Genomic DNA, 23,608 nt, shown 5'->3' with positions numbered 1-23,608 from the left:
ACAACTTACGACAGTAGGCGTGTGACGTTAGGCTAAAGAGCGAGATTGTGTTGGCCTTGTCCTGCGTTAAGTAGGTTCGTACTCCTTTGATTAACCGATTACGAGTTTCGAACTTAGGCGGAGTATCTGTTAGTCGAATGTGATTTTGTTTACACTATTAAGTTAAGATGAGTCTTTTGTTTTATGTGAGCTTGCTTGCAATGTATTACGCAATGCTTCACAAGAATAATAGTATTACTGATCTAACGGCACGCCGGGTCGTACAATCTTTAGTCGACTACAGGCTGACCATAGATTTGTGTTTCGGCAATTCCAGATATTTTTCATTTGTAACTAGATTCAATCAGAGATCAGACACACAGTTCGTGGACCACTCTCTACCCAGTCTAATGGAAGTTACCATTCGTGGACGCGTTTTTTTTTCATTGGTTTAGCCGATCGTGCGGTGGGGTAAATCCAGTGGACAACCAAAATATCAACAATATTAAACAGCATCGTACGACACCTTCCAGATCCCCCTTGGAAAATTGAAATGGACAAAGGAAGAGATCGCACCATATAGGATCTAAATTTGTTGAACCGTTGTTTCTTTGTTTCAATACCCTCTTATTTCTGTCAAACCCTATGACTCCATTGCTTGAATGTCTAATGTCAGTCGTATTGACGGACAACGGATCTGATACACATGAGCTCTCGAGTACTTCCTATAATAAGCAGCATTCTTCGGAAGAATAAGATGCGAGCCATCCGAACTTTCACCTTTCGTTCCGATATCTACCACGACATTAGTAACGGTATAGCAATTATGGGTTCGTAGATTGCCTGGACCGTTCTGGGTTACAAACACGTGTGTCGCGTTCGTTTACGTTACCGAAATGGTTTGGCTGTTACTATGTTTGTAAGTGAGTGTGCTTTTGTATATGGCTTTGTATGCCTGTTGATACGCCTATTGGGAACAATCGGGATGACTTTAACGACGATGCTTCAGGTGACGATCATAATGATTCCTGTTTTCTGCCGTGTTGTTATTTGCGGGGATGCGACATCGTTACTTCACTCGTCACTTCAGCGGTGCGGCTAAGGCGCTAGGTAACCGAGCAAGTTTTGCAGCAATAGCAATAACAAATCATATCGTATGGCTTCTCTGATAGTGGTAGTAGCCGCCAGGAGCGCCTCTGGGGGCGCAGGGAAACGATATCTGTGTCTCTGCTAATCGTTTATAGAAACTGATGGTTGAAGGCGGTAGTAAGCTACTTTTGGGATTGTGGTAGTTGCTACAACAGCATAGCTGAATCGTCTTCAATGATGAGGATGCGTTCATTGCGTCGCGCTGAACTGCACAGTCCATACCGGGTCCGGCGCTCCGAGAAAGAGACAACTCTACACGGGTGAACCGTGAATGGTTGCTCCTATGTTGAAGAATACTTTTAGGTAGGCGACTACGGCAGGAGCGGTTGTAGCAGCAGCAGCTTCATCTAGGCACAAGCAGCACCGGAATAAGTCGTCATACAAAAACGGACTCAGCGTTAGCCAGCGGCCGCCAACAGCGGGTTTAGCATCAGCTATAGCGCCCGCAACAACGGCCGTAGCTGAATGAACACTAACCGAACACGTCGAATGGTCCTTGCGATGGCGTCGTATACTGTTTTCGTTGTCTGCTGGTCCATCGGCCAACCGACCGATTGACATTTTTATGACATTTTTCGCGCGGCCGTCAGCGAACGAACCTCTGCTTGTTCATCGCGGGACCGTTGAAGCGTCGGATTGTCATATTGTCAAAACCCTACCGGTCACAACCATTCGAAATTTCGGTGACGCTACTGTGTTAGCCGATGCTAGCCGTCTTGCCGCCTGTGCTGTCCCATGTTCTTGTGTGTGTGTGTGTGTGTGTGTGTGAGCACGTCGAATCGGCGCGAACCCCCCCCCCCCCTGACAAAACTCACTAAGTAAGTTTAGTCGATCTTCATACTTACGGGCTTCGGCGCGGTTGCCCAGGACGCGCTTCTTGGGCAACGTCGTCCACGACGGTGGTGACGGCTGTTGCGGAGGCGGTGAGGCTTCATCTACACGGCCGTTTGGCTCGGTCGAGTGAGTTGAATAGTAGTAAAACTCGCATTGCAATAGCGTCACTGTCGCCGTGTGCCGAGAACGACTCGCTGAGACTTCGAGAAATAAAGCCGAGAGACAACAAATAAAGGAAAGTAGTAAAGTGAAGTGGAGGCCTTAATGAAGTGAGTCTCACTCAGGTGGGCACACACGCACTACTCACAGGAGACACAGATGCAACTATTCCACCGCGTTCATCCGGTGACTGTTGCCAGCGTCCAATGGCGGCGTCCCACAAGGCTCGGCTGACTCCTTGTTGTCCAGCGGCAGGTTCATCACCGTCCATAGCGACCACATCAGAAACATCATCAGAAAGTGGGGTCTCTATTACCTGCTCGCTCGCTCGCTCGATCGCTTCGTTCGTCGTCGTTGTCGTCGAAACCGTGCTCCAGCCGAAAAAGCAGCTGGTTGGTCTGCTGAAGCCGTCTACAATACCTCGTTTGTCGTTTTCTCATCTTCGCCTTCGTCTGACTCGCTGTTGCGACTGGTGTCATCTTTGTTGCGGCTGCTAATGCCAACCCACGACGCCTCTCATAGTCAACACCAAAAGAAAGACGAAGTACATCGTTGTTTGCGTCAGAATGTCGCTGCGTCGTTGGTCAGTCATCATGCATAAGCGCACGCACGCACGGACGCACGCACACGCACACACACACACACATAAACACACACACACCCACACACACAGAGACACACGCACACACACACACACCCACATACACACATAAATGGCACATGTCGACTAGGCATAGTTTTCTACCCAACCATTGCGCCCCAATATCTTGCGTGAGCTCTGCTCCTGTGGGCCAACGTTACTCACTTACGCACGGCAACTTACAACTAAGTTAGGAAGGAACGACCGGCTACCATTCCACTCGTTCTTTTTCCTTCACCGCCTCTTATAGCCTGTGCTTATATGTAAACCGACATATCTAGACAGAAGTGTTCCCTACTCAGCTCACGAACGGCGGACGATAGCGAAGATGACGTAGCGGAGCAATGACAAACGCAACGTGCTAAAGATGGCAGAAGCACCGGTGGCAGCGGCGGCGGCGGCAGCGGCAGCAGCAGAAGCGGTAAAAAAGGGAGGGGACATCGAAAACGGTAGTGAAATAATCGTCTGCAGCAAGGAACCACGGAAAGCAGGAAAGCGGGGAACAGTCAAAAAGAAACGAAGTTTGGAGCGATATGGAGGTTAATGAAAACGGGACGAGGGGGTGCGTAACCCGGGCACCTCGGATGCTTCTGTTGATCAACTTGCAGACGGCGTGAAACCAATAAAGATTCGTTCATTTACACAGAGGAAGCTTGGGGTTTTTAGACTCGCGACAACATCTTTGGCCCGCGTTTATGTTGGTTAGAGACAGGTAGAGACGTGAAAGTATCAGTAAACAGATAACTGAGTGAAGAATATGCATAGCGATCGGCATAAAAGTCACTAGCAGTGCTGGAAGTAATAGTTGGTCTTCACGATGATCGCTTGTAGAAATGTCGCTGTTACTGCTGCTGCTGCTGCTGATTTCACCCCCTACTCTTACTGTTCTGTGTGTGGTGCAATTTAGGACGGTGATTACCTGTCGCATGACATCAATTTTTAGATGAGTGTCACTAGAACAGTCCATCAGCGCCGCCTTACAATGAGAACACCTAGCGAAACATATTTTTCTAGTAAGCCTTTAAGTGTCTCGCAAGTAAATAAAGGGAAACATATGCGTTTTTTGATGTTGAAGACGCCTTAAAAAATAGCGAAATATTTAAATATTATACTGTAGTTATTTCACGTATGCTGACGATACGCACCCTAAGTGACCACCTTTCTATTGCTTGGAGCTCAATTAAATAATTTCCACTCCAGACGATACGCTCCATCGGATTCTTCCGAAGAAGTAATGCCCAAAAGGCAAACTTAGAAAATAATAAAGACCCCCCCCCCCCCCCCCCAAAAAAAAAAACAACCAAGGACAAATGTTATTTACCCACTTCACGAAAGCGAAACGCACGCCCTATCATCGTTTAAAATAGTACATCACAAATCAACTAGTGGCAGTTTTCGCGTTATTGTCGCGTGTTGTAAAATTCTTATACCTTTCACTTTTATTGTTATTTCTAACAAGGAGGCTCAATTTGGACCTGTTCGTGCCCATTTTATCCCTGGCCTTTTATCAATAGTTGTATACAATAGGGGCAAGACCCCTTTGAAAATTGTTGAATTAGTTCAAATAAATTGATTGCATATCATTTCCACGTAAGCAAACAGGTAATAAAGACAATTAAGAGATACGAGCGATCGTAACGACTTAGCTTAGCCGCGTCATATATATCTACGTACTCATGAAATGTGGCAACCAACGATGGCGCCATTGGCTCTTGTATAATTGTTGTAGTTTTCTTGCTGTCTGCCTGTTGTGAATTCCGCCGCGTTGCGTTTGTATGCCGCCATAGGCTCTATTTAGGTTTCCTGTCTGTCAGCCAGTCCCAGTTTATGACCATGCCCACACATGGAAACATCAACATCCCTTACCGCCGGCACATTCTGCTTTTTCTGACGCATCGGTACGTGGAAGATAATACATGCTACCATGATAGTGACGGTCGAATGGAGCAGCCGTTGCTCAAGCTGGGCCCAGCAATGGTACGCAATGAACATCATGATATATCGTGGAATTAAGGGGAAATACTGCCATATTTGAATACTACATTTTGAACTAAGCTTGTTAGCTATGATGGCCAATCTCACAGACAGTCAGCGTTCACGCTAGCTGCTCATGCAACGAACGGCATATTGAACATACGGAACTTGTTCGAACTCATATGACCGCGTGTATAATTTTGCGATCCCTATATTTTCCTCGTTTCCCTCACAGTTGCCTTTCGAAGAGTTTTGCTGTCGTCGATCTTTTTGGCAGCATCGACTGATCGAGCAGTCTCAAATGAGAAACATAATAATCATCAAAAGCATATCGCTACAGGTCCGTAGCCACAACGATATAAGTACTAGCCAGCCGCAGGACCACAACAGCCGCAGGACCACAACAGCCGCAGGGTAACACACGTAACTATTACCGCAACCGTCACGGCTACATCCATAATGAACGAACGACGAAGTTCTACCATGTTGTAATAATAACGAAATTTTACATGACGACCAGATGATTGACGTAAATGCCGAATAGAAAAGGAGCATTCGTTTGTTGATGAATGTGACGAGCCGTTATCTGTCGACGACGTTTAAAATGATGTCTAACGATACCCAGCGAACGGTCCAAGGAAACAGGATAATAATGCAGTTTAGAAGAAAGAGAAAGAAGGGGAATGCTTGCGAAGATGATGGCGTAGGCGGATAGCCTGAGACCGGATCCATCCGCCCGCCTGTCCGTCGAGACAATATATCCTCGAACGTAATGGCAGAATCAAGGAAAATTGTAACACCGATAACCGGCTAAACGTAACCAAGGGTAACGATAAGCATAAGTGTGATATGTAGTTATACCTGTTAACTTGTAGCAGTCATAGATACATAGATGAGTAGTGTAGACAGTCTTGTTAAGTGGCCCGAACTTGAATGCACGCTGAACTTAAGCGCGGTTAGCGAGGTAGCGATAGTTAGAAAACGGTTAACATTTTAATGGCTAGAAGCCATTGCTCGTAGCTCGCCTTTCATATTCGGCTAGCTGCAACTGGGCATCATCGAGTCGCTTGATGATTACGGTCGGTCGCTTGACGCTCGTTATCAATCCTCGGCAGCGATTAACCCCTCGACGAGAATCGAGAATAACACCGTTCCGGTAACAAGGACTCAACGAAGAGTTGGCAACCGTCAAACTCATGATACTGATTATTTCTCGGTTGACGACAGGCTTTGCGGCAGTGCCTGGCGAAGTGAGAGCAAAAATAGAAGTGGCTAAAATACGCTCGAGAGGGTGCGATTCAGCCCAAAACAAAGTGTAGGAGCCAAGAAGCCAGCCTTATAGAAAAATGAGACAGAAACGAAGGGCAATCCATCGTCAGCACTTTCGCTGCACCAGCAGCATTAACGCAGTCGTCAAAATAGCAACGAAATCATCGCAAAAATCATCATCGTCAGCGTCATATCTTTATTGTGATTGTTATTACCAAGATGAGTAGTATTTTTATTTTTTTTTTATGCTGACTCTCATGACTGCAGCGACCGAGCCTACAACCGTTAGCTAGGGTTACATTGTTTCAGAGCTAATTCACATCATCAGTATTAACCGGATGGAAGAACTGCGGCGTTTGAGACGTCCAATCCTTCTGCCGTTGATGCCGCTGCCAAGGATCTCGTTACGATGGTAAAGACTGACATTCGAAGAACAACAAGCTACTTCTGTGCTAGATATGTTTTCCCAGTTGGCTGCGGCTGTTGTTGTTGTTACCGTGGGTAGCGGCGCTACTACCGCTTTGCCCACCTTTTGTCGACAAAAATGACAGAAGTATTAAAATTAGAAATGTTTTGTAATTATGGCCGTTGTTCGTAACGCCACTGCTGCAGTTGCTGCTACTACAACAAGGGCTTTGGCCCTTATTACGGTAGGACGGTAGTTACTGCCATTTAAAAATGCGGCCTGACGAACAAATGCCCCCGGTGCGAGAACAACAACAAGAGTAACAAGTACACAGCGCAATGGGATAAAACAAGACGGCAAAACTACGGCTGCACGGCGGAAGATTGCAGGCGACAGAAAATCGCCTCACGCTTTCAGCTTTTTGTTCGTATAACGTCTCTATCGTAACAAGACAAATTGGCTAGAAATGACTGTTTGAAAGATTTGGTCGTGCTATTTTCTGTGTAGGTGTTATACATACGCCAATGGCAAGCCGATAATGTTGTAAACACGTATATAGCAAAACGTAATGCATTACTGGCAACCTCTAAGCCATGTGCATGGCTTAGAAGCTGCCAATAATGTGTGGCACGGACACCATTGTAGGAAAACAGCGTATGGTCGATTTGTGGTAATTTTTAGATGAATTTATTACACGTATCAGATCAATAGAAAAATCTCTCAGTACAGAGCTGATTGAAACAAACCCACTTCTTTGTTCGCGAGTACCAAAGATTATACTAACTGCTATGCGTAAGTTTCTATGAAGCCAAGCAAAATAGCCACTTCCACGCATCGCTTGATCTCGAAAAAATCCTGCTTGATAATAGTATTTTTTTTTTAACCGTTTCCGAGTACCTTTTCATCGTCTGGCTCTGTTTTTTCTGTTTGTAGAAAGCGACGCTGGTCTGGGGTGCAGGCGGTGCAGACGGCGGACTGAAAACGACCGCCGGTGTTGGGGTGGCAAGCGTCGGTGTCACGGGGGGTCGAATGTCACCTTCATCTGGCCTGGTCCACTGGATGTCTGTGATGGCCGACCATGCACCTCCAGCTCCACCTCCACACGACTCGGTATCACCTCATCATATGCCACCGCATTACGTCTGGCCAACGACGACGACCGCCAATGGAGTCGAGGTAAGTGCAGCACTATCTGCGTTTAGGTAGACCTCAATCGTTACTTTGCTTTTTTAATTTTACATATAAAAATAAGTCCGACAGGTAGAGGGAAGGAAACGAAAATCGATGGATAACAGCTTCAAAAGGTACTGTTTATTGATTTTAGCTTTATCAAATGATGTCAAGGTAAGCTAGAGGTAGTAGCTAGGTTTAGGTAATCAGTCGATTCGAATCTAATGGGTTTCCTCTGATTACGTCCGTGTGTGTATGATAACGTAGTTGCACCTCTGTCCAGTGTTAAGTCAATAATGCCTACTTAGTATCACTAACCTCACATTGTATTTGTGAAACACATTGTATTTAGGCTAATTTCTTTGCTATCGAGTGTAGTTGTTCTGATTGTGTCCCTGTCGTAGACCGCCTGGACAGGGAACAAAGCGACGAGAAAAAGTCCAAGGAACTTATCATCGAGCATGTTCTTTCATGTTGAAGTATGCTGTTCTTGAAAAAAATGACCATGCTGAATGAAAGCGTTAACTTTCGTCAATACATATTTCCTCTTCTTTTTTTGCCTCTAGCGATTCTAAGGCAAAAGGGCGCCGGCGTTAGAATACGCGCTTTACCTTAAAATAACACATAGCGCTGGAAGAAATCTAGATAGATGCACATGGTGCGGTTACCTCGCGGTAGCTTGTTAGTCAAAGACCGGTTCATCGTGTCCTTCTAGCAGTCCTTCTGGTGAATGGTATCCAATCATTGACAGCTTTCATTTGGGCAGGACAGCGGAACACTAACGAACTCAGGACCTCTTCAAATAACCTACCTTTAGGTATATACGGTAATGTTCCGGCTATGCGAGCTCTGTGGCGACATAGCCGAGAGGATTTAAGGTGACGCTGTGTAAAATTGGGAGACCCGCTTGCTTGTTTATCTGACTAAGTAACGGAGCTGGCGACTGCCTTCGGACTGTGCCGTGTCTATATAGGCGCGAATACGCGTGCGAACTACAAATAGAGAGTGGAGAATTGACAGCAGTGCGGGTCTGGCTGGATTAGTAGCTAGAACAGAGCTGGAGAACGTATTGGGTGACCCATACCAATCGATGCTACATAGGCATTGGTGGTGATCAGCTATGAGAATCTATGTCGTTGTCTGTTGGGGAGAGCCTGGAAAGTGTTAAAAGGAAGTAGATACAGCAGCGCTGCTAGGAACGGTCCTGCGGCCAAACATTTCATTTTTCTTTCTTCATTTCGTTTTGTCCTTTCCCAAGTCGCCTACGGGTCGACCCAGGTTTTCTCCCTCTCGCTCCGTCATCGATTCGCTTTCCATTGAACTCATCTTTCGTCGATTTTTCTTGATCAACGTCGGGCTGATTCGCGACCCTATTACGATCCAGGAACTAACTATCGTACAGATAGAACCAATGTGTATGGCAATGTCGATGTCAATTATCAATAGTTACGCAGTTTTTTGTATACCATTCGGTTGATGAACCATAGTAGTTTATTCATAAACGACGAGTTTGCGAGCTAGGAAAGGTCATCGTGGTCCACGACAGCGAGAACTTACGGACGAGGAACTCACCGGCAATCAACACGTAAATTAGTGCCTGTGTGCGTACAGATACAGCTGAGTCTAGTGGAGCTGCAAATAAGCCGGTTCCATTTGACTAGAAGACGACGGGAGCGTTTCGTTGGGGACGGTGAGCGTGCTGATATGATACATCCTGCTATTCCTTCATGTATCATCACTCTGGTGACTATTGCGGATGTCAGCTAGTACAGTAAACTCCGATCAGATCGTCTGGGTTTACATTTCAAAGTGTAGAAAAACCCACAAATCAAAGAGCTTTTTTTTTCCTGTTACGTTTGCGTCGCTGTCCCAGTAGAGAAAGGTACCATTGCTTTTACCGTATCGCCAGTACATACATAGAGCTCATGGTGTTATTTTCCTTATGTCTCTACCTTGTTGATGCATGAAGTTGCTCGCGCTGCTCTTTGTATCAGTGTTGCCAGCACATATCTCCCTGGTTTCTTGTTTGCTTCTTGTGTTCGTTAAACGAAGCGAACTTTTTTTTTGTAAAGACCGAATATGTCGGGACAAACTAACATGGAGACATATGAAAGCCAACAACGATGCGGACGAACGCCATAGACCAAAAAAGAGGCGCGCGCAACTCGAATGCCGACTGTTTTCCTGTGCCTGTTCTGTCGCGATTTCGGCCTAGTGAATCTCGACATCTTGCCACTCGCATCGCCGCTGTCCTATCTACATCGTCGCAGGAAGCGCAGTTAGAAGGTGGTGATCTCTTGGGACAGCGAGAAGACTACTCTAACAGATAAAACCACTGAGGAAGCAAGAAAAAGACTGGAGTAAACGAAGCAGCACGTCATGAAGTACACAATTCCTTTTAAAGCTTATCGGTCAAAAAAGATGCCACATGAAAGAGCTGTTGTCATGTTTCAAAACCACACGGATATTATGTTATAGCTATACTCTCAGAAATTTGTTCTCAGCTACTGTAAGTGCTCGAACATAGAAAAATTGCTAAGCAAGATGGCCATTTTATAGTGTCACGTAAGATATAGTGCATAATTATTATAGAAGATAGGTGATAATTTATAGCAGCTTAAACAACGACAGCTTGCAGGGTACTAGAACGTTTGGAATGTTACGCTTAAATGAGGCTGGGATAGTTGAGTTCAACGGGGGGCAACCTCATTAGCTCATGTGATGTATTATATATTTCCAATCAACGATGGAGCTCAGAACATAAAGCCGTTTAGAAAAAAACTATCGGAGCGAGAGCCTAACTCAAGCAATCGACTTCAACTTGAGCTTCATCGAAGATAAATATCTGCGTCAACCCTGTGCTATCGATAAGTGGAGGTCCGGCCTAGGAAGAACAGAATAAATTCCAAAAAAAAAAAGAAGTACCCTACGTACGACATGACAAACAGGTCAAGCTGTTTAAAGTACTTTCAGTTAAATTAGCATTAAAAGGTTAGTATTCTGCGAGAAATGATACTCTGCATCTTTTCTGCAGGCACGTCTTAAGGCCTGCTTTACTGTCTAAGACTCTTTACTGCCAAAGACTCAACATGTTTTCCATTTGTTGGGCTAACAAGATTCCTCCAGTTAGCTTTTGGACTGCAGTGCAATGTAGTATACTGGTCACCTTTTAATTATCGATTTGAATCACTATATACGAGAATGAATCATATTGGCCAGAGTCGTCTTATGTAGAAACAGTAGGTTTTGACAGGTTCATCGAAGTTTATCTTCTTATCAGCTGGACTTTGTTTGAACTTCAGAAACTAGGAGTTTGGCAAAAACAACGCGTTACGATTGGGTTCAGACTCTTTGGCCTTAAGAAGAAATCTATTAGATTTAGATCGACATGGTTAATTTGGCTTTTCTTCTTCGAATATCTTGGCTGGTCTAAATTAAAGAAAGGTTTGCAAAAAGGCCGTTTTTTTGTGTAAAAACATTGTTCGTCAAATGACCTAAATTATTAAATGTGACATTTAATCATATAAGAGTAATAAGCAAGTAAAGTATTGCGTCTCCCGTTCCGTTCAGCCGCATCAGGTACACTTCTTTACTATGCTAATGTAGAACTCATGTTATGTCGGTTACACCAACAACATTAAGTTGTCACCCAAAGCAACAATCAATTATCTCTTATGCTGCTGTTATTCAAAGCTGTTTATTGGGCTAGTTTGGTCGTATTTCTCTACCAACTAAGACATACACAGATAGAGTACCAGCTTGAACGCCCTAAACCACAATCTGTGACCACCATCAAGTACGTGGTTTTAAGCTCATGATACCATCGAATCCGTATGTTTTAACGTGTTGAAATGCGGTCGATGTTCGTAGTCCTTCTGGACCATCCAATTCGATTAGCGGTCAATTCTGTTGGACTACTCTTGGACTTCATTCACTCACTAGCCTATTGCTAGCTAGTGGCGAGCTCAGAGCGGAAGTCCTCTCGCCGCCAGCTGCATCACTCGACCACTGGCTCTGTGGGTTCTGCAGTCCCTGAGCTGCCTGAGGTACTAGTCTCGCGCTCTTCAGCTTCCCTCATTCTTTTCGTACTTTGGAGCTGAACATCAGCCTCCAGCCGGAATGATTTGAAGCTCGAGGGTTGCTCAGGGGGGTCCTCGACTTGGCGGACTCGTCGATCTCCGAGCGACGGCCTGCACTAGCTAAATCGCTTCCGCACCTCGCGCGACACTAACCTGAACGGTCAGTATGGTACCGATAGTTCAACGTACAACCAGATCAGCGTTGAGTTGGCCGTTTCTTTCGGCCTCTCGCCACGAAAATGAGGAAGACAACCGGTAGTGCAGCCAGGCGAGGAGGTCGGAGTAGACAGCCTTAGGCTAGGCTTCAGTGTATAAATGCTAACCTGAGGTCGTGGTCGCAAATCTCACACAATAATCAATTGAAACATACTGGATCCATCGAGCATATCATAAGAACCCATTGCCGCCATCTCGCTTGCTGTTAAGTCTATTAGACTGATCAGACATTGAAATTGCTTTTTATTTTGTTTTGGATCATGGAAATGATATATCGTGAAGAAGGTAGACGGACACCTATGCATTGAGAGTTCGTATCCACGTATGAGAGATGTCGCGGACTATATCAGTATCAAAACGACTCACACATGTCTGCGCAGTCATTTTTATAAGAGTGAGGATTCTTCTACTAGAAAATAAAATTAAAAAATAATTCACGCTTAACGACAGTTGTCGGTCACAGCATGAACTCGGGGCATATTGGTAAATTTCATTTCCAGTCACGTTAGCCACATGATAACGTGTCTCACTGTTCATCGGCAACGTTCGTCAGGTCGCTTGTAAAGTCGCCTAGACTTTATTCATCCATCATGCCCGATGCCCAACATCCTTAGCAGTTCCAACATTATCAGCATAACTGGCTTTACATCACGTCAGATTCAACGAAGCCAACAGCAGGAGAGCGGCGAAAATTCTGTCTGTGGCGGGGACCTTTTTAATTGTTATGGCCCTGTAGGGAGCGTGTGCGGCGCTACATCGACGGACAGATGAGGTTTACGGTGGCGACTAGCGCCGCTACCCTAGCCGCGCGTAACATCAGCAATCGCAACGAAGAGTTGACTGGCTGCTCGAACAGCACCACGGCCACGCCGGGCACAATGGCGTCAGGGACAGTGGCGCGATTGCCGAACACCGAACGCTCCTACCAAAGACAAAGTCGCCGTTGGCTCTACGTCTTTTCCTCCTCCTTCGGTGATCTTCCGTCAGTGTCCGGCCGTTCTGCTGCTACAGTCATCTCCGCTTGACCGGAATTTATCTCTTTTTGATGCTACCTGACTGACAAGAACTTTCGGCTGTAAGGCGTCCTGCCGTCGACCGGTTGTTCTTTGCGACTATCGTCGTCTTCGTCGACACTGTCGTAATCTCGTCTGTTCTCTCCATGCGCATTCGGCCTGGCGATGCATCGTAATGTAAACAGGTGGAAAGAACGCCGGCTAGAACAGCAGCGCATGACTCCGGCCACTCTCGCAGAAGACAGCGGCCAAGACTGATGCATTAGTTAAACTGGTAATTCTACGACGGCTACTAAACTTACTCTGATACTCTCGTATATGTTTACATGACGTCGCCTTGAGAAGTCGGTGCCGCCGCTGTCCCAGACGCTGGTGCGGCAACGACGTGATTCTTTCTACCTGTGTTCACTCAATCGACAGACTCGTAGCGTCATAGCAGATAGCCAGCTTCAGCCGCTGTTGCTGACGCCGGCGTCGTTGTCTCCTGTCAACGCTGTTGTTTGTAGCCGCTACCGATATGGCTGTCGCTGTTCGTGTTTTTTTTTAAATTCCACTTTAATATGGCCGGTCGCTATTTGCGTGCTTGGCGTGTCGTCTAGTAATTAAAGCCAGACGAGCAACGGAGGAGCAGGCGAGAAAAAGCGCTTCATATATATGAACAGGCTGAGGTGGAGCGGCGCGGGCGAAAGTTTAAAGGGACAGGGTCGAGGGGGGGAGAGAGAGAGAGAGAGAGAGAGTGAGACAGTGACGACATATGGGGGGGTCTTCTACCATTTTTACTCGGAAGTGTATTATTTCTATTCTGCAGTTATCACCATAACTACAGGTTTTACCGTTGCAATTGAAAAATGAATAGGTGTCGGAATTGGTGTCCGTAATAGTAAGCGGCAGCACTAAATGAACTGGCAACCAGAACCTGTCGGGTTCTGACGGGTAATGGCATCATATAGTAATACCGTACGTACCAAACGTATACACGTGTGCGTAGCAGGTCATGACGTATCGGAAATTTGTAGTCGCAATTAGCGCTAGCCAAGACCATTGTTGAGATGTAATCCCGGTTTGCTTCGGGATGAGTGCAAGCGGAAACTTGTCATAATATACATATATGTATAAGGTAAACAAATCATAGCATGGTAATGTATATATGAGCGTACCTATCACAGTGATAGATACGTGAAAAAGTCACTTGGAGGTACCAGGTCGCGCAGAACTGCTCGCTCATCACACCGACCGTCCGTCATGACGACGCTTCATCAATTACGCTATATAGCATTCTAATTTAGTTAGCTTATTTGATTTTTCTCTTCGAACAAAAAGGACGTGCATAAAAGTTTCTTTCGAGTAGATTTTCCTCCATGTATCCACCATTTCCTCCATGTAACAGTTCCTTCGTTGCTTGAGAGACATACCGCTGTATCCCTCTTTCATTGTACGAATGTCACGGCAGACAACCCATGAACTTCAACGAAGACATTAAAACGCTGAGGTATTGCAACTGGACGATCGAACGCAAACGATGCCGCGTTCACATATGCTAGGAGCAAGCTTTTTTGTCTTGCCGTAAGAATAGCGATGGTAGCAATCGCGGCCTTTCAGCTGCCGCCGACGGATTTTCTGTACATCAATGAATACCAGTATACAATACGGCACCGTCGTAATTCTCCTTCCATACGCTGGCCGCTGACAACGTTGTGCAAACGTAACGTTAGGAAGGTATCATTCCCCAGCGTCGTTCCGGCCCTGTAGTCGCTGCCGACAACCTGTATCGCTTCTACTGGCGTAGCCGTTTCTGAGCAAATGACGCAACGAAGGGGGCAGTGCAGGCGAAGTCTTGTCGAGTATTCGATGAAATGGTATCACGCGCCTGCCACGTTTAATGTAAGTCAATATATTCAGCATCGCAGGTGAGCAGAGCGGAACTGCGAAAGGAAGCAGGCGTTTTTCTGCGTCGAGTTGGCAATGGCTATAAAGCAACTCTTCATGAGGCCGTTTGACTGTGCAGAGCAGGGCGTGTGCCATTCAATTTACAAATTTACTAAATTAATACTACGGGTTCTGAAGCGGGACTAGGGACCTGTAGCGTTTTGTGACGATACATCGGCGGTCAAATTTAAGCCGATATTCTACAGAATATAGGGTTTCGGATAAGATTCGGTAGGAAACAGAAAGCCCTGGTCGTTCATCACTAAATGCAAATCAAAGCAAAATTTCGTATCAAAAGTGCGTGAGATAATGTTAAAAGCTTGTTTACTCGTACGTTTGCAAGTTAATTGAGATTGAAGAATTATCTGAGGAGCGTGAAGTCGTATATCTCCGGAAAGTCGATATGAAAGTTGGGAAGGTGTATCTGGTTTATTTTCCATCTGGTTTATGAATCGGCCTGTAAATTTCATTGGGTTGCGTAAGTGCGAATAGATGTAACCGCCTGAATATATCCACGAAGTTGGTAAGCACGATAAATACCCATTTTGGTTTACTCAAGACGCCGTTGAAAATACAGTCGTCAAGCTCTCATCAGACTGTTCTTCAAAAACTGCTTGCAATCACCATCTATCACATTCACAGTATGTGCGTATTCAAAAGCGTATCTTTGATTGTCTATTACCCTGGTGAAGCTTATCTCCCCATCTATGTACATGTTGGTATAGGTAAAAGCAGCTTGCCAGTAAACACTTTTCTACCTCGATCTCTAGTGATCTTAACTCTCGCTGTGGCCCCACCCGCGTTGAGGAGCGTCGAGTGCACGGTGTAACGAGGTGCATCGATGCAACCAGCAGATATATTAATATCGTGTGTCCTACTGCACGTTGTCATCGTACCCGAGGTCACAGGAAGTGAAACGCGCAATAGTGCGGTACAAGCCCGAGATGTTAGAATGGCGGCAGCTCAGCTGGCCGGCTTCGGCAGGACTGATGCAGGCCCAAAGTAGGCCTGCAGTTTCAGACGACCAGCAGAGATGCTGCCCTGAGCTAGAGCATTGAGCGCATTGCTCGAATCGTGTTATGATAAGAGGATGAATGCCGGACGCTGCGAAAGAAAGTTCATTGATGATTCTTTGAGGAAAGCTGATACTCGACCCTCGTTTGTTCACCGAGCACATCATTGCTTCACAGTTGGGTTTTGACCATTGCTACTTTGAGCTTCATGGGTGCAAACGTTGCGAGTGCATTTATTTACATCTCTGAGGTGCCGAGATGCCAGATGAGCTAGCATAGTCTAATGAGACGATGACCTCCGTCCTATCTGACTATATAATGGACACAATTAGTGTTAGTAGAGCAGTCGTCTGTTCGTAGTCAATACACGAAACAGGGTATCCTCATGCAAAGTGCACTGATAAAAGATAGCTAGCGATATCAGCTGGGCTGGTAGTCTACAGAGGCTCGATTTTAAGCACGTAGATACTTTTCGACACGATCTCTTCATGAAGATCGATTAAAATTTCGTCATAGCAGTGCCTACGAATCGTAGAATGGAAGTGTTACATATACATCGTCTCATTCAAGATTGTACAATGAAAATTACAGGCAAGCATGCCACTCACAGCAGTCGTTCGGTTTGTGCCGAACCAACAGATGCATAGAAATACGTACATCCTAGAAGAATTATGCGACTGTTACATTATGTCGAGAACGATCATCAACTGCGAACGTTCTCAATCAGGATATTTTTATCCCTACTTAGTTGAAGTTTTCTTTAACCTACCGGTACTGAATCGGTAACCGACTCACTGAATACGGCGATGCCGTCTGAGCGTGCCCACACACGATCTATATTAACTTTCATGTAATCGTGACCACTGGTAATTTCGGGCAGCTCAGCGCGATGAGAATTTTTTTAGTGACGAAAGAGTTCTAGGCTCGTGCCTATGTCCTTCATAGGGCAGTCGACCTGTTCATGACATGTATATTTTCGCATTTCCTAACCTTTATGTAGTTCCCTAATACGCTCTGATACGTCCAACAGCATCCATATAGAAGCATAAAATGTAAACATGCCAATCTCGTGGTGTTCCAATGGTTAACGCTGTATTTCTGCCGTGCGTATCGCCGATAGAGTCATCCTTGTCTTTCTTTGTCGATCGATCGAGCAGATGGTGGCAACTACAATTAAAAAAACGAGATTAAAAGGCCGATAAGGGCGCTTGGATCGAAAAGTTCTCGTTTAGATAACAAAAAGCACCTATAGCGTCTCGTTAACCGCCGTAGCTCTTTGCCTCGATCGAATGTTCACGAGGTAACATTTGAGAGCGGAAAAAGGACAAGCACCTGAAATTCATATTTCGGTAGCTGTGTTCATACACGCAACGTAAGGCTTAACACAAATGAAGATAGAGCTGGCACGAACTGATAAATGTATTGTTGTCTTACTATCGACTCTTTCTCACAGATATCCGTCATTTTTCTGGTAGCCCATCACTCATGTTTTCATTGATGTGATGCGTTATTTTGATATCACCAGGGTGTCGGTGCCCCTCCGAACTTGTTACTAATGCGTCCTATACACGATTCACAGACAGCTTCCTTCAGTAGATATGATCGTTATTTTGTCGCCAACATCCACACCGGGCCGGTCACGAATGGACACTTAGATTTACGGCGAGCTATCATAGAAATAGCAGACGCAATAATTCTTTTGAAAATTACGCACACTGATGCTGTCAGAAATGAGAGCAATAGCAGCAGTGGTAGCAGCAGCGGGCGTAAAAATACCACCACTCTATGGAAAAACAACGAACACATCCAATAATTTTTAGCGGTTTTTGAATTCATCTTCTGTCACCCTGGCCGCCTCTGCTCGGCTAGCCATTTGACTGGTCTGTCTCTCGAATCGCGCTTATTATCGAAAAGCTGCGCGGACCTCGCTGCAGCTGAAGGCTACACTAGGATGATGCCTGTCGAAGTTGTCTTCAAGTCTGAAAAAAGCTCGCGCGAAGGAATACAAATTCGAGATTAGCTTAAGACAAAGATGACAAACAAGGTCTTCTCAAGCGCCATCGAACTGGGGAGATGATAACAGACGACCAGTTTTTGCACGGAGAACGAAATCGTCTGCCGTCTCTTCGTACAACGTTGCACGTCGAGTGGGAGCATCCTCTGTGGAGACCATGGTCGTCTGCGGTTTCGTGGTCACTTAACATCCAATCAATTACCCTTGAACGTAGATTTACGACTATCATACATGGACAAGTGTCAATATTTAACATAAATTTAATGTTCTACTGATGAGAATTATGATCATTCTTTTTCTTTTTTTGCGCTCAAACGCTTATTTACCCAATGTGGTCAAGGAGAACGCAAATGGCGACAAGTGGTCAAAAATTCAATGATCTTCTGTCTAAGGTTGAGTTACCTATACATTTGTATTGAAACCTGCATATATATACATGTATATATACGTTGGCCAATCGTGGAAACGATAGATGCTAGTTTAATTACGTTATATATGTATAAATATGTTCACGTCAACGCTGCAGGGAAAGATGAGCTGTGCCTCCTCGTCTTAACGACGTGCTATCGTAGTTTTGATCCTAGAAACACAACAGTCTATGAAGCGGCACAACAGCACTAGCAACCCGCATGCGGGAGCACAAGACGCATGGAAGAGTGGGTCCCGTGCGTCGTTTCGTTGATTTATATCGCTAAGGGAGCGGTCCAATTGCCGGTCTGCCTGTTTTAGCATTCGCACCATACCTACTAGTTCTAGAATCGACACTAGCGGCCAGACCTATCTGACGCTGTAATCCCCGATCATCGGGAGATGACCAGGTACTAAATAGGCGCATTGTGGCGGCGTATTATTGAATAGGACTGTAAAACAGAAGAATAGACGGAACAGCGTTAGACGGGGAGCTCGGTTTAAATCGTCACTCGATGTTGCCGACTGATTGAAAAACTGGAGAAGCTATATCCGACGCATAGCATGTCATATATATATATATACACCTATTTTCTGTCCTGTACTAGCATCGGCCTTGACTTCATCCCTTTCCATATCGTTCTGTCAATGTTACATTGAGGAGTATGAAGCTCGAAGTTGATTTGAATCCTTCCTTTTATGAAATTGACGAAAGAAGCAAAGGTTACGAATTGGCACCCGGACTGCGTCCCTACGCTCGCTTTCAATGATGCATAGGATAAACACTAATTGATGACGAAACTCACTACCCCATAGACAGACGTTTCTACGACTTTGCCAATTGCGCCCTTAAACGCTCGTGCTGGTCCTATTCAATCAAATACACTGCGCGGGACGGGCTTATCCAAAAGTGCCTGCTAGTACTTGTCGACGACACATGCGACGACGTCTCAGTATCAGATTGGCTACCATTAACAGCGTCCCCTCGAGCGCATCTGTACGCTTCCATTCAATACGGTGACAATATAATTTTTGCCGTTGTTGATAATTCACGTCACAGTCGTTATCTTCACTACTTTCTCGAATTATAGTATGGAATTAATTGCCGCCGGGCGCAGGTTTGTCATCACGTCGTTTACCCTTTCAAGCTGCCTCATTTAATACCACTATTAATACATAATGCTACTGTTGTTGTCGCGCACCCACCGTCCAGAATTCCTATCTATTTATTCTCTATCTGTGGATCAGTAAGTGCTGTTGCGTCCGCACTATCAGACCGGCGTATTGAAGAACGAGCTGTTCATCTTTCTGTACCTCGAACAACATCGGAGCGCCAACAGCAGTGAACGGCAGAGCCGACAAATCGGCAGCAACCGCAGACGACGACGACGACTATTAAATCCTATCCACCTATTGCTACAGAATGATATTTCTATTGATACAGGCTCCTATGCACCTATCATATACAAATAGCGGGTAGCTTGTAGCTTCGTACGCTTCTGCTATTGCTACTGCCGTTAGTGCGGCAAGGACTGTCAACGCTGGAGGAACTTATAATGCTCTTCACTAAATGGATCGCCGGCGTCGTCATCATCGCCGCCGCAGCGGCCGCTGTTTACATTGCTGTACACAGCCACCCCATTATGTTCCTCATCAGCGTCTCAGAGCCGTTGATGAAAGTAAATAGGATCAGAAAGTGAAGTGCACCGAGGAGTCTCAGAGGCACGGCGGTAAGAAGAAAAGCAGCGCCTACATTATCATCATCATCAGTAGCAGCGGTGAAGAGCAGAACCCTTATCATCATCCTCATCATTATGGTCGATGCGGGCATGGCGCGCGTGATAATTCGCGGTCACGGCGGTGGTCTTGACAGTTCATGCTTAGCTCCGTCCGGCTATTCAGCCGCGATGAAGCGCGCTTCGTGATGAAACAGTAGCAAAAAAGCTGACGTTCGTCTCCGTACAACAACCTATATAACACAACGGCACAACGACTATTGCCAGATATTTATTTTATCGGCTTGATGCGACAGCACCGCCACAAAGAGAGAGATGAATGTAGACGGAGTAAAAAAACCCATGGGAATACTGTGAATATATAGAAAACGTTCTCTTTAATATTATACTCGTGCACTACGAATCTAGAAGCTCGTGTTACGTCGTCTACGAGCATTCTATTATAGAATGGATACTTAATTATGTGATTAGACAGTGAGAACACAAAGGCGGCTGGCCCATATACACTCTTAGTTCACTCAGCAACGGTACCATTCGATAGCCCTGTATACGTAATGTCATGCTACTATTACGTTACGGGACTACTCTGTATTCTGCTGATTTACGGACGGCGGGTTTCGCATCGCCGTCATTGACTCTGATTGTTGAAGGTTTCTCGCGTGTCTAGCGGTATAAATTGGCTTATATTCAGTAACTCGGCTTGCTTTTTGAAGCCAGTAAATTTATACGAAGCTGCTACTAGGGCTGTAGAGGCGCAGAGGGTCTTCCGAGAGCAAAGGTAATATCGGATTGAGTAACGTCTAGTTTTTTTTTTGTGCCTGCAGCAGAAACAGTGAACCAAAACCTGGACAAATGTTTATAAGCAGTGTGCAGTTGCTGTCTGCTATCAGCCGCACGATCGATGAATGATACTATAACGGTACCGATCCAATTGTCTATACCGATCTAATGATGTTCTCTAGAAACCCGTTCTATGCAAAAATTACACTTAAAAAGCAAGTCATTTGGGGCGGAAATGCTCCAAACGAGTGTGTTTTTATTGTTATGTAAACGCACAGATGGACGTTGAGTTTCTGCCATGAAGAAATTCACCCTATGACAAAAATGACGATAGCCTGCGCAAGTAACACGGACGATGCATACGGTTCGAAGCTACAGGCCGAAATCTGAGTGGCAAACAACGCTACCGTAAGCCCCTCATACACTGTGATGTCTTTTGTCGAGCGAGATCGTTCCCGGATTCTCCGACGATACCCGTAATGGCATACCGTATTTTCGATTGACGTTTATGTCCATCAAACCTTGTGGCCGTACTGTTTTAAGCAGTTTTAAACATCGTTTTCACATAACGAGATCGTTGTATGATTTTTCCTCTATTCGATTAGGGTTTATACAGATTGTAGGGTATCGACGAGGAGACATGCGGCATACTAACTAGGGTTCAGCTTTTTGAAGACAGCAATTATCGTTGTGTCATTATATATTTTTTTTTTTTCTCGATAAGCGTAACTCAGCGTCTTGTCGTTTCCCTTAGCGTTCGTAATAATACGCGATGTAAACAATCCGTTACTACACGTGCCCAGTGTAGGGCCCTTGTTGTTCTATAGTTAATTGTCCGCGATAATGGGTACAAGCACTGCAGTAAACTGGACCATTGCCCGGCCGTAACAAGCCGAAGTGTGCGCAACGAAAAACAACGCGATCCTGCATTGCGAATGGTAGCAGCAGTCATCTATGACGCTGATGTTTCTACTATTATATGTTTATGAAACCGTGTTTGACGTATCATCGGCGTCGTGGTAACGGCTTTGAAGCGGGCGATCGCAACGGTATGAAATAAGTGTTCGTTTTGTTGATCGTCTAATTACTCAATGCGGGTTTATCATCAACGGAATAACGTTATGATCTTAATAAAGCAGATGCTAGCTTCTGTTATGTTGCCAGTGCCTCGGTAACGTATTTGCCTGCTAATTGTAGAGAGACGTTGTGGTCTAGGTTCGAACATGGGGGCATTACAGATAGACAAACAGAAAGATTCTGTCTCGTGCTGGCAGAAGCCAGCCGTCTGTCTGATAGAATTATGTCTAACGGCGACACCGAACGTAAAACTCGAAACATAAAGAAGTCTGTCATGTTACGTCGATCGAGTCAGCGTAACCGTACGATGGATAACAGCAATAGAATGCTGTTATCCATCGTACGGTTAATTTCTCATTTATTTCACTGCAAGGAATTGTTACGTCAGAAGTACAGAGGGACAAATCGGAAGAGCGTCATAATAACTTCGAAACTGGGCAGTATAAAAAAGTGGACGCAAATGCCGCCAACAGATGATTTATGCAGAAAAGATGTTTATTGTGATGTGGAATATATGATGTTGTCTCTGTGCGTTTGGCCAGCTTCGTTGTCGGTCTATCGTCTTGTTCACGTTGGGGTTCATTAAAACGCCGTTAAATAACGTAAGTAGCCAAAGTTCCAGTAACAATAATCGTGATATTCATGCTTATATGTTGGTAGGTATATATGTCATAGTGAGGGTAGCAGAGCTAATAGCTATAACCTTTAATGTATGTGTGCGAGCAAGAAAATGCTTTCGGCAATGTTAGGGGTACAGGGTCAGGCCGGGGACGGGGATGGGGGGTAGGATGGATAAATTGCTTCTATTTTTCCTTTTCATATTTTCTATCTCCACTAATTTCACCCTGAACTCCTTGCCTATGCGCTTGTTCCGGTCGGCGGTCGGCTAAGGTGCGCGTTACAATCAGGTTCGAAAAGTCTATTGCATCCGAAGGCCTACATCGTTTCTGTTCGGGTTGAACGCGTAATATTGTTATATGTCCAGCTGTATGCAACCGTAGTCGGCACGTCGAGCGGCTACTGCGGACCCCGAGGCCTCAAGTCCTTTGATCATGCACTTCGCCAAATGTTAGCTATTGCTGTTGGTACCTTTTCCAATGCAGTGCTTTAAAGTGCCTATATATACATCATACACTACTGTAAATGTTTTTCTGTAACGCTAAGGGAATGCCCTATTTTGCTAGCACTGAAGCAATTCGTAGAACACATCAAGTTTCCAGGCCTGCTATCGAGGACAGGGCCAGGCGGTCAGGGAACATCCCCTTGGTCCGTTGGTACGATCAAACCGCGTTTTCCTCGATTTTTTTACTCTCTCCTGTTCTCCCCAAGGTATTTTGCCCCACCATTAATGCATGATGATGAGCCAGAAAGCTCAGGGTAGCGGTGAGCTGAGGCGAGAATGAACAACGAATAATCAGCTGAAATCGCGACGGCCATTGGTTCAGCCTCTACGGTAGCAGCAACAGCGGAAGCTACAAAGCAACAAGGGCGTACGATATTGGACACGACGTGAACGACATACAACTACTGCTACGATTCTTGTATAACGACGCGGACACAAATGAATCTTTGCGCTCAGTCGGTGGACGCATGGCTACCAGCTGGTCAGGAAAAGAACGTGGCAGGGCAGTTGAGCTCGAGTAAATCCGCCGAGCGAATCAGAGTATGATCGCCGAACAACATCTGCACACGTATATCCCAACTAACATCGCTGTTACTGCCACCGACGAAGCTTGACGCTGGCATCCGAACACAGTACGAGATTA

General features: G+C 45.4%; 1 protein-coding gene across 1 annotated transcript in view; it reads left to right on the top strand.

The window, feature by feature from the left end:
* Positions 1 to 23,608, top strand: part of LOC111253356 (uncharacterized) — a 174,282-nt gene that overhangs the window by 39,492 nt on the left and 111,182 nt on the right. The window contains exon 2 of the mRNA XM_022812625.2: positions 7,344 to 7,586. Coding sequence (XP_022668360.1) covers positions 7,344 to 7,586 — 243 coding nt within the window. The remainder of the gene's footprint in view (positions 1 to 7,343; positions 7,587 to 23,608) is intronic.

Source organism: Varroa destructor, unplaced genomic scaffold (genome assembly GCF_002443255.2).
Source record: "Varroa destructor unplaced genomic scaffold, Vdes_3.0 BEIS01000006.1, whole genome shotgun sequence".
In the NCBI taxonomy this organism is placed as follows: Eukaryota; Metazoa; Arthropoda; class Arachnida; order Mesostigmata; family Varroidae; genus Varroa; species Varroa destructor.
Note: the sequence above shows the minus strand (reverse complement) of the source record. Positions and strands in the feature narration are given on the sequence as shown.